This window comes from Salvelinus namaycush, chromosome 35 (assembly GCF_016432855.1).
Source record: "Salvelinus namaycush isolate Seneca chromosome 35, SaNama_1.0, whole genome shotgun sequence".
Lineage (NCBI taxonomy): Eukaryota > Metazoa > Chordata > Actinopteri > Salmoniformes > Salmonidae > Salvelinus > Salvelinus namaycush.
The window spans coordinates 26586330-26598338 of record NC_052341.1 but is presented as its reverse complement, the minus strand read 5'-3'; the positions used below and the strand labels follow the sequence as shown (position 1 = coordinate 26598338).

General features: G+C 44.8%; 1 protein-coding gene across 3 annotated transcripts in view; it reads left to right on the top strand.

Moving 5' to 3' along the window:
* Nucleotides 1-11651, top strand: part of LOC120030013 (protein phosphatase 1B-like) — a 30958-nt gene extending 19307 nt beyond the window's left edge. For 2 of the 3 annotated variants that reach the window (XM_038975328.1, XM_038975329.1), the window contains exons 3-8: nt 5057-5230; nt 5360-5533; nt 5627-5744; nt 5978-6089; nt 6267-6324; nt 6843-8070. In XM_038975328.1, coding sequence (XP_038831256.1) covers nt 5057-5230; nt 5360-5533; nt 5627-5744; nt 5978-6089; nt 6267-6324; nt 6843-7313 — 1107 coding nt within the window. In that variant the 3' untranslated portion in view covers nt 7314-8070. Of the gene's footprint in view, nt 1-5056; nt 5231-5359; nt 5534-5626; nt 5745-5977; nt 6090-6266; nt 6325-6842; nt 8071-8525 lie in introns of those variants that run through there. The other variant, XM_038975330.1, reaches the window with a different exon arrangement.
* The last annotated feature ends 358 nt before the right edge of the window (nt 11652-12009 follow it).

The window sequence follows — 12009 nt, the reverse complement described above, 5'->3', positions numbered from 1 at the left end:
TGTTATTAACCCCCTAGAGTCAATTGACGCACCGGTGCGTTCATCTAAGTTACATGACCAAACAATCCCCATCAAAATCAGTTAGTTTAAGCTAGAGATCCGCATTGGATGCATCTCTATCCACCTCATCTGCCAGTGTCGCACTTCCGCATCTGCGGTGAAAGGTGGCAGAGCTAGAGCGTTGTTTGTCACACCATGAGACATCTGAAAATTGGTCTTCTAACGAAATTGTTTGTAGCGTCCTAAGGGGGAGCTTCTCACAAACACGATGGTGTTCTCCGTTTTGCTCCACGACCCCCACAAGTGTCACGTGACTCGTCTGAAGGTAACCGATACCGGTAAAGAAAAAGGGTTAAATGTGTAAACAAAATATATATTTCTATTTCCCAAGTTTTTTTTTATATCCTAGCCTAAATACAGCTACTGTAATGAAGCAGTCAATGCAAAAAAAAAAATCAAACATTTGGCCAAAAGCATTCGGCTGGAAAACACTGTTCTCAAAAGCTCACCTGATGTGAGCAGTTCATGTAACTGAGATTAAAATCTCTGTTAATAAAGTAGAGAGGTGAGTTCTGAAGATGCAAGAATTAAGATGGGTTGCTAATATGACTATGATTGTGCCTTTAGTTTCTGGAAGAGAATTGAAAACCAGTAGAACAAGAGATAAGTGCTGGTTTCAATGGCATATGAGGAAGTCTTTATAAAATAATTCCCTCAAAGTTTATATGGTTGGATTTTGGCTCGATTACTTTGAAGCAAGGTTCATAAGGTCATATTTCCAGTTCTCCAAAAAATGAGTACAGTGCATTTGTAAAGTATTCAGACCCTTTAACTTTTTCCACATTTTGTTACGTTACAGCCTTATTCTAAAATTGATTAAATCGTTTTTTCCCCCTCAATCTACACACATGTATTACGAATAAAAAATGATCCTATTTACATAAGTATTCAGACACTTTACTCAGTACTTTGTTTACGCTACAAGCTTGGCACACCTGTAATTGTTCGAGTTTATCATTCTCTTCAGATCCTCTCAAGCTCTGTCAGGTTGAATGGGGAGCGTCGCTGCACAGCTATTTTCACATCTCTCCAGAGATGTTAGATTGGGCTCAAGTCCGGGCTCTGGCTGGACCACTCAAGGATATTCAGAGACTTGTCCCAAAGTCACTACTGCGTTGCTTTGGCTATGTGCTTAGGGTCATTGTCCTGTTGGAAGGGGAACCTTCGCCGCAGTCTCAGGTCCTGCGCGCTCCGGAGCATGTTTTCATCAAGGATCGCTGTGTACTCCGTTCATCTTTCCCTCCATCCTGTCTCTCAGTCCCTGCCGCTGAAAAACATCCCCACAGCATGATTCTGCCACCACCATGCTTCACCATAGGGATGGTACCAGGTTTCATCCAGGTGTGACACTTGGCATTCAGGCCAAATAGTTCAGTCTTGGTTTCATCAGACCAGAAAATCTTGTTTCTCATGGTCTGAGAGTCCTTCAGGTGCATTTTGGTGGAGTGCTGCAGAGATGGATGCACCTGAGCTCAATTTTTAGTCTCATAGCAAAGGGTCTGAATACTGATGTAAATATGTGTTTTTAATTTTTAAAATATGTTTTAAAAAACGTATCACGCAGTGCGTACTCTAATGGCGATTTGAGGATGTTTCCAACGGTCCCTTTTTAGCCATGGGCTACTCCGCTTGTAAAAAGTGCAGTTGCTTTAATATAAGGAGGGAAGAAAGATATGTGTAGCAATAGAAAGCGGTTTTAATAGGCTGGTGGCCAACATTGTTTTCACTCAAATTGCATTTAGAATTGTTGTGCGACGACTGGGTTTATATGTTTCACTTCAAGCAGCAACCAGCTGCTTGAGGCGCTCGCCCGACAGGTGATATTCCGCTCAAACTAAGCTCTGTATACGTTGCTTGTGTGCTAAATAAGATACATTATTTCGTAAATACACACAGGCCAATTTCATTCCACGAAATTATGCAAATTAGCCTATAGACCAATAAGCACAATCGGTCAACTGTGTTTTCGGCGGCTAACCGATTTTAACGGTTAACACCTCTGCACTGGATATACACTGGTACAATATGCAGTGCCTTGCAGAAGTATTCATCAAGGCACTTTCTTCACGTTTTGTGTTAAAGTGGGATTACAATGGGTTTGTTTTTGTCAACAATATACACAAAATACTCTTGTCCAAGTGGATTTATTTTTTTATTTTTTAGATGAATAAAAAATGTCAACTAAAATAGTCATTTCATAAGTGTTCAGCCCCTTTGTTTAGGCAAACCTAAATTAGTTCAGGGGTCAAATGACCAAATCACAAAAGTTATGTGTACTCTGGGAAATAATAGGGGTTGACATGATTGAATGACTAACCCTTCCTCTGTCCCCCACACACCAACACCTGTAAGGTCTCTCAGTCAAGTATTGCATTTCACACACACATTCATCTACAAAGACAAGGGAGCTTTTCAAAAGCCTCAAAGGGCAGTGATTGGTCACAATAACAAATCTGACATTGAATATCTCCTTAAGCATGGTCTAGTTTATAATGACGCTGAGGATTATGTGTTAAACCACCCAGACACCTCGGATACAGTCATCCTTTTGAACTGCGCATTAGGACAGGAATGAAACTGCTCAGGGATGTTACCATGGGGCAATTTGGTGATTTTTAAAACGGCTACTAAGTTCAATGGCTGAGATGGGAGAGGATGAATTAACATTGTAGTGACTCCACATTAATGGCCAAGTGAAAATATTCCAAAACATGCATCTTGTATTTAATTTTTTATTTATTTAACTAGGCAAGTCAGTTAATAACAAATTCTTATTTACAATGACTGCTTACCGGGGAACAATGGGTTAACTTCCTTGTTCAGGGGCAGAACGACAGATTTTTACCTTGTCAGCTCTGGGATTCGTTCCAGCAACCTTTCGGTTACTGGCCCATGATCCCCAACATCTTGACAGAGTTTGAAGACTCACAGCTGTAATTGCTGCCCACAGTGTTTCTAACATGTATGAACTCAGGGAGCTGAATACTTATGCAACAACTATTTTATTTATTACATTTTTATTAATAAGAAATATATGTAACACACACACACAGTCGGAAGTTTACATACACTTAGGTTGGAGTCATTAAAACTAGTTTTTCAACCACTCCAAAAATTTCTTGTTAACAAACTATAGTTTTGTTAAGTCGGTTAGGACATCTAGTTTGTGCATGACACCTAGTTTGCGCATGACACAAGTAATTTTTCCATCAATTGTTTACAGACAGATTATTTCACCTATAATTCACTGTATCACAATTCCAGTTGGTCAGAAGTTTACATACACTAAGTTGACACTGCCTTTTAAACAGCTTGGAAAATTCCAGAAAATGATGTCATGGCTTTAGAAGCTTCTGATAGGCTAATTGACATAATTTGAGTCAATTGGAGGTGTACCTGTGGATGTATTTCAAGGCCTACCTTCAAAGTCAGTGCCTCTTTGCTTGACATCATGGGAAAATTAAGAAATCAGCCAAGACCCCAGAAAAAAAAAATTGTAGACCTCCAAGTCTGGTTCATCCTTGGGAGTATTTTCCAAACGCCTGAAGGTACTGCAAACATGCTGGAAGACACAGCCACGACCCATCTTCAATGCTCTTACTGAGGGAAGGAGGTTGTTGGCCAAGATCTCGCGATACATGGCCCCATCATCCTCCCCTCAATACGGTGCAGTCGTCCTGTCCCCTTTGCAGAAAAGCATCCCCAAAGAATGATGTTTCCACCTCCATGCTTCACAGTTGGGGTGGTGTTCTTGGGGTTGTACTCATCCTTCTTCTTCCTCCAAACACGGCGAGCGGAGTTTAGACCAAAAAGCTATTTGTCTCATCAGACCACATGACCTCCCATTCCTCCTCTGGATCATCCAGATGGTCATTGGCAAACTTCAGACGGGCCTGGACATGCGCTGGCTTGAGCAGGGGGACCTTGCGTGCGCTGCAGGATTTTAGTCCATGACGGGGTAGTGTGTTACTAATGGTTTTCTTTGAGACTGTGGTCCCAGCTCTCTTCAGGTCATTGACCAGGTCCTGCCGTGTAGTTCTTGGCTGATCCCTCACCTTCCTCATGATCATTGATGCCCCACGAGGTGAGATCTTGCATGGAGCCCCAGACCGAGGGTGATTGACCGTCATCTTGAACTTCTTCCATTTTCTAATAATTGCGCCAACAGTTGTTGCCTTCTCACCAAGCTGCTTGCCTATTGTCCTGTAGCCCATCCCAGCCTTGTGCAGGTCTACAATTTTATCCCTGATGTCCTTACACAGCTCTCTGGTCTTGGCCATTGTGGAGAGGTTGGAGTCTGTTTGATTGAGTGTGTGGACAGGTGTCTTTTATACAGGTAACGAGTTCAAACAGGTGCAGTTAATAGAGATAATGAGTGGAGAACAGGAGGGCTTCTTAAAGAAAAACTAACAGGTCTGTGAGAGCCGGAATTCTTACTGGTTGGTAGGTGATCAAATACTTATGTCATGCAATAAAATGCAAATTAATTACTTAAAAATCATACAATGTGATTTTCTGGATTTTTAGATTCCGTCTCTCACAGTTGAAGTGTACCTATGATAAAAATTACAGACCTCTACATGCTTTGTAAGTAGAAAAACCTGCAAAATCGGCAGTGTATCAAATACTTGTTCTCCCCACTGTATATATAAATAAAATATCTTATTTTATGTAGATTGACAAATCCACCTTCATCCCACTTTGTAACTCAAAATGTTAAGTCCAAGGGGTCTATAATACATTTGCAAGGTGTTATTTTTGAAAGGGGGGATGGGGAGAGAAGGAGGAAGGTTGGGAGACCTGGTGCATTCTACTCAGGTACAATATACTGAGTGAGAGGGAGGAAGTGATGGCGAGAGACAGCAGGGGATCAGTTTGAGCTTGGCAAGACGCATGATCTCTGACCCTGATCATGTAATGAGTAGTTATTTAGAATGCAAGGTCATTTTGTAGATCAGCAGCCTCTATCTCAAACGCTTTCTATTTCTCACTGCAGGACCATAAGCCGTGCAACCCCAGAGAGAAGGAGCGTATCCAGAACGCAGGGGGGTCAGTGATGATCCAGCGGGTCAACGGTTCCCTGGCCGTGTCCAGAGCCCTGGGGGACTATGACTACAAGTGTGTGGATGGGAAGGGTCCCACAGAACAACTGGTCAGCCCAGAGCCAGAGGTGTGTGTGTGTGTGTGTGTGTGTGTGTATTTAAAATGCCTTTATTACTGTGCACAGCTTATACTAAACTCTTTCTCCTACTTGAGGTGTGTGTGATCTCTCCAGCTGAGGTGTGTGTTCTTCCCCCAGGTGTGTGTGTTGGAGCGTGCTGCGGAGGGGGATGAGTTTGTGGTGCTGGCGTGCGACGGGATCTGGGACGTGATGTCCAACGAGGAGCTGTGCGATTTTGTCAGGTCCCGGCTACAAGTGTTTGACGACCTGGAAAGAGTCTGTACTGCCGTGGTGGACACCTGTCTGCACAAGGTACATACACACTTTAACCCACACTCTTAACTAACCCACACCCTTAACTAACCCACACTCTAAGTCCCGGTCTCTTTATGTGTCTCTCTCCAGGGCAGCAGAGATAACATGAGTGTGGTGTTGGTGACTTTACCGGGAGCTCCCAAGGTGTCTGAGGAAGCCCTGAAGAGAGAGGAGGACCTGGACAAATACCTGGAGACACGTGTAGAGGGTGAGGACACACACACACACCCCTATCCTTTCTAAGAGCTTGGACACACGACGCTGACGAACCGCTAATAGCATAGAGAAGCTGTCGCCGCTGTGTGTTATAGTGACCACCTGCTGGGTGTCGACGAGCAGTGGCTCTTTCAACGTGGATATGACGGCCAATATTCTGGTCAGAGGCAACTGTCCGTCTTTTATTCTGTTGCGTTTCCACTCTAACCCTGTGTCTGTCTCTAGATTTGCTGGGTGGCTGTGGAGAGGAGGGGGTTCCTGACCTGGTGTCTGTTCTGAGGAACATCGCCTCTGAGAACATCCCCAACCTTCCGCCTGGAGGAGGCCTGGCCTGCAAGTAAATACTACACACACTGAAGACCGCTGCTTTATTGCCCATTTTCTTTTCACATCACTAAAATGTCTCTCCCTTCTTTCTTCATGAAAGTATGAGAGACTGTCATGATTTATTTATCCAACTTCTCAATCAAGCTCACAAATAAGAATGTCTAATTGTGTGTGTGTGTGGGGTCAGGCGCAGTGTGATCGAGGCGGTGTACAGCAGGCTGAACCCACAAAGAGAAGAGGAAGGGGTGAGTAACTCTTCTTTGACCGCTCACCCCTGACCTCCCACTTCCACAATGACCCCACTCCAGCCCAGTCACAACAGCACCACTCTTCTGGCGTGTGAATGGGCTTCGAGGACCGTCAAAATACCAAACATGATCAAAATTGAATATTTCATCTAGAGTCAAGACTTGGTTTCACATCACATGAATACTGCTCCCTGATGTTCCTTCCTACCGTGTCCCAGCCTTTTATCACACAAAAGTCCGGGATGTCTTTTGAACATGAACTATTTGGCCTAGTCTAGTCTGTGTTTATTGTGTTGTGTTTGGGGTGTTGGGAGTTGTAGTGGGGAACGGGAAGGCACTGTTGTATTCTCCTCTCCCTCACTGGACAAAGACAATGTCACTACGGGTAGCTGGCCTCAGGGGTAGGGGTAGTATGGTGTGAGACAGTGTGTGTGCCTGTGTGTGTGTTTGATGCTGGTGTGTGTCTGACACTAGCTTGTGTGTGTGTGTGTGTGGCGTGGTGTTGCCCCGGCCAGGCCTGTGCTGGAGGTGGAGGAGAGGAGGAGAGTGAGGAGGGAGGAGGCAGCAGTACGGCGACCAACCTCTTGGAGGCGCTGCGTCAGTTCCGCCTGCACCACCGGGGGCAGTATCGCTCGGTGCTGGAGGAAGCCCTGGCAGTCTACCGTCTGCCTGGGGAGAATACAGCTGACACGGGGGAGGAATCCTCCTCCTTTACCGCTGACGACCTCCCTGATTCCCCCCGGCCCTCACCCCCCTCTCCCCCTCCCTCACCCGTCGTCATCGAGACGCCCTCATCCCCGGAAGCAGAGAAACGCAAAGACACGCCCTCTCCAGACATCGACCAACAACCACCTCCGGCTGCAGACATCGACCAATCAGAACCTCCAGCGGTAGACACTGACCAACCTGAACCTCCGGCGGCAGACCTCGTCCCACTAAATCCTCCAGCTGCTGAGCTTCGCCAACCAGATCCTCCCCCCTCCTAATTCACCTCTGATCTCTGTTGTTGTTGTTGACCCCCCCCCCCCCCCCCCCCCCCAAATCTAGTCTAGTCCATGCGTGCTCTCACAGCGTCTAGTCCATCCGTGCTCTCACAGACGCCATAATGGGTAGATATAAAGATGAGTGGTCTAAGTCAATGGGCCGATCATGTCTGGACCTCTACCTGACTGAGAGAGAGAGAAGACCTACTGGACTGTCCATATAAAAACACAAGTTCCCATAAACCACCTATACTTGTTCTCACAGTACCCACACACGCACAACACACTCACTCTCTGTGTCTCTTTGTGTCGGTCTCTGTCTGTGTCTGTCTGTCTGCCTGTCTGCGTCTGTCTGTCTGTCTGCCTGCCTGCGTGTCTTTGTCTGCGTTTCTCTGTCTGCCTGCGTGTCTCTATGCCCGTCCGAGAGAGACAGGTCTTAGCAGCCAGCTGAGGTGTGTGTGTGTGTTTGGTAGAATTTGTTAAGGTGTGTGTCCACTACAGTACTGTAACTACTTCAAAATTCTGGAACAGTATACAAAGTTCTAAAAAGTTCAAAATACCAAAGTAAAAAAGTGTGTGTGTCATTGTATTTCTAAAGACTGAGTTGTATTTCTCTCTGATGAATGGTGGCACTTACTGTATGCAACAAGAAACAATATGATAACTGTGTGTGTGTGTGTGTGTGTGGGCTGAATCTGTTCCATACAGCAATATGTGAATGAATAAAATAATCAATAAAAGTTATTTGAATTAATAATAATTATAAGATCTGTCCATCTGATTTGGTTTGTCTCTTGACTGTCAGATTTGGTCAGTGTCTGACTGTTATGGTATATGATCACTTTTTCCTGTGAACATTCCATTGTGGGTCTGATTGCTCTTCATGTCCTGAATAGTGCACAGTGAATTCCTACTACATGGCACCATGGCATTTATAGCATCATCTGCAAATGTTTATTTCTTGACAAAAAGCCTATTACATAGGCTGTAGGCTAGTATAAGAATTGGGACACAGCCGGTCTTTCAGTAGGCCACCATCAGGTGAGTCCAAGAACGACTCATCCCACAGATTGACCCACATACCAACCCCTCACATTCTCAGCTCCTGATCCACTTGCACGCCCGCTTTTCAACATCAGTACATTAATAACATCAGTTTTATATTGTATGTACTATGGCGCCTCATAAACATTTCTCTCTCTCGTTCTCTCTCAGTGTGATCTGGAGGACCCCTGGTAGTCGTGGTAACTGCGACCCCGGTCTCCTCCTGTGATTGGTCTAGCCACCCAGAGGGAGAGTTGCCTCCTCCACGTGCCCAGTGGACGACGTGTGTGTGTGCGTGTGAGGATGAACACACCCACACACACACTCTGCTTTTCCTCGGGAGGAGTGTGTTTTTGGAGGTGTTGCGGTTGTTTTAAGGACTGATGAAGCGCCTGGATGGTAGAAGTTTTTTACCATCCAGGTTTTCTGGTGTTTTATTTTGTTGTTGTTGTTGACATTGATCACCTGACTACACATGGACATGAGGACCTGGGGTGGATTTATATATATATGTGTGTGTGTGTGTGTGTGTGTGTGTGTGTGTGTGTGTGTGTGTGTGTGAGAAAGGAAGTTTGGAGGTGGGGAATTGGGACCCAGACTGGTTCAGTCAGGTACTTGTCTTGGACTCTGTACTGCCTGAAAACCCCAACCGCCCGAACACACACACACACCCTAAAACCTTACACACCACGCCCTGCAAATGCATGTATCTCTCTCTCTCTCTCTCTCTCTCACACACAGAGGGTGGGGGGGTCCACGTGCTACATGTTGCCGGTTATACAACCCCCCATCCCTCACAACCCTCTCTGCTCCACGCCACAGCTACTGAACAGGTATTGGTTAAAACTGATCCCACCTGACCCCCTATGTGCCACGCCACAGCTACAGGATGGGTATTGGTTCAAACTGATCCCACCTGACCGCCTCTGATTGGTTCCTCCTGATGGATGGAGATTTCTGATAATTTTTATTTTCTGTTTGCTGTCGGATAAACGAAGGAGAAGAGCGGTAAAAAGGAGAGGGAGAGGAGTGCTGAATCCCAAACCAGTCCCTTCCACTCGCTCCAATGCCCTCGATTTGTGCATTCATGTGAGCCCGCCATATGCACGTGTCCCAAAGCTGAGGGAGTGAAAATATTGAGGGGTTTAGGTCTAATTAGTCTCTCCGATAGACACTTCAACCTGGCTTCACAGCAACCTGGTGTGTGTTGGAATACTACGAAGTGCAATTTCATAAATAACATTGAAAAGTTGTGCTTAATGATAAGGCACTTGCATTTATTTTGTGAAGCAGTGAAATGCATCCCAAATTAAATGTTCAACTGTTAGTGTGGTTTAAATCTTGTTAAACAATGGGGAATTTCTCAATTTGAATTACATGTCCATTTTTATTTAATTTATGAACTTGAAATGAATCGTTCAAGTCATGACTGTCCCGAAGTTGGTCGGGGTTATTGACTTGACACGCCGGAAATCAGTTTTGTCAGGAAGTGTGACAGTGGAGTGATTTCCGAGAGAGTTGGTAGAGGCGAGGGACTGGTTTGGGATTCGGCAGAGGACTACAGCGTTTTCTGTTCTCTCTGGTAGGGGTGGGCTCACAATGGTGGACTCTGGGCGTGGTGGCGTTCTGTGTGACCAGCTGAACTGAGGGAGGGGAGAGATCAGGGGTTAGGGTAGAGTTTCTCAAACTCTGTCCTGGGGACCCCAAGGAGTGCAAGTAATAATAAAGAAAATGCCCTAACACTACACAGCTGATTCAAGCAATCAAAGCTTGATGATGAGTTCATTATATAAATCAGTGGTGTTGGTGCATGGGCAAAAAACTAAACGTGGACCGAGTTTGGAAAACACTGGGTTAGGGTGTCACGGTTGGACCTGCTGCATCAAAAACAGACCGCTCACCTACTCCCCTCCGCTCTCCTGATCAGAGGCTCAATAGTTAACCTGATCACTTTGATCAAAAACAGACATCTCCTGGACCCCACCGTCTCACCTATTCCCCTCTGCTCTGCCCACCTGAGTAAAGCAGGATCAATGGTTTCCCAAAAGCATTTTAAGGCTAAGCTCATCGTTAGAAACGTTGTAGGAGCGTCGTTAAATCTCTGAGCCGTTTCCCAAAATCATTGTTATTAACGTTGCATTTGAAGATGCTCGTAATCTAACGCCTGCATTAGATCACCTCAGAACAGCTGAGTTGGATGGATTGTTTTTGCCCTCCCACGTCACTTTATACACAGATCTCCGCTAAACATAATCACATGGTTTATCAGTCTCTGTGACCACCGATAACTTCAGAACAAAGTTGACTACAAATACAAAGTTGCCAATGTCTTTGCCATTGAAACAGTGGGAAGCGACATATAAAAAGATGCTTCAAAATGTACTGTACTGTAGGATGCTGTCTGTAATTTGTATCAATATATTTCATGACGTGTAGCCTAACAAATCAGTGATATAGTGCATTTGTTATTGAGTAAGCATTCAAAAATAAGCCGTCTCAATATTTGCAGCTGTAGGTGGTAATATCTCTCTAGAAGCTGATCCTTCGTCAGTTTTGTGAAATAATGATAATGTAAAGATGTAAATGGAGTAAGCTGATCCGAGAGCAGCACTCCATTTCGATCCTATCAGTATCAACACATGCTCCAACGATGCACTTAGTTCTCTACGCGTGTTTTTTTGGGGGGAAACATGTTATATCTTCAGGCGGTTGTAGGAAATATGCATCGTTAAGACACTTGTATGCCTAAGGTCCATCGCTATCGTGAAACCGGGCCCAGATCACATTGAGCAACATTCACGCGTAGCTGTTGATTTTACGGAGTATTACGAAAGCTAAAGTTGAATTCAAATCAGTCTCCGTAAACTAGGAAATATGGAGTTGTTTAAGAATATTTAGGAGCTTTAGCTAAGTCTTTGATCCTGCTTTGTGACATCATCCTCTGGTTGGCCGCCAGAAGCCCTACTCCACAATGTGGTGTCATCATAGACTGCAGGGCAACTTCCTGGTTACGGAAATCACCAACACACTGCCAAAACTGACACTTGACTCTTCCCAATGTGATCAGTCTTCTTGGCAGATAAAAATGTTGCGGTTGTCTGTAAAGCAGAGTGCTGCCCCATTTGTGTATGATGTCATATTGTGGAGTGTACCTTTTTAACCCAGGTAGAGTCCCAGTGTTAATCCTGTGTACCTGGTTCAGACTACATCGGTAATGTTTGTATTTGCTGTTGTTTGATTGCACTCACATTTGATTACAGAAAGCGTCTATATATGAAATAAAATACCTGCCAAGGACCAGTGGTCAGTGTCTCTGGGTTGTGTATACATGTTTCTGTGTCTGCCTTAGCATATGAAAGTGGGCACCCTGTTTGCTTATTTCATACACAAGTCCATTCCATTTAAATCCACGAGGGACAGTGAATGAGTGTACACTTCAGGGAGAATCAGACTGCTGCCCCTCTCCCTTCTTCCCCTCATACCCTTGTCTAATCCCCCTCTCTCAGTCTCTCATCACTTCATCATAATCTCCAATCACAATCATGTTCTCAATAGACATTATGGGCATTATGGGTCATAGGTGGGTGTTTAATTTGGTGATGGGTTACTTCTGCTATTGATGACTGCTTTTATACATCCTCCTTTCAATGTATCT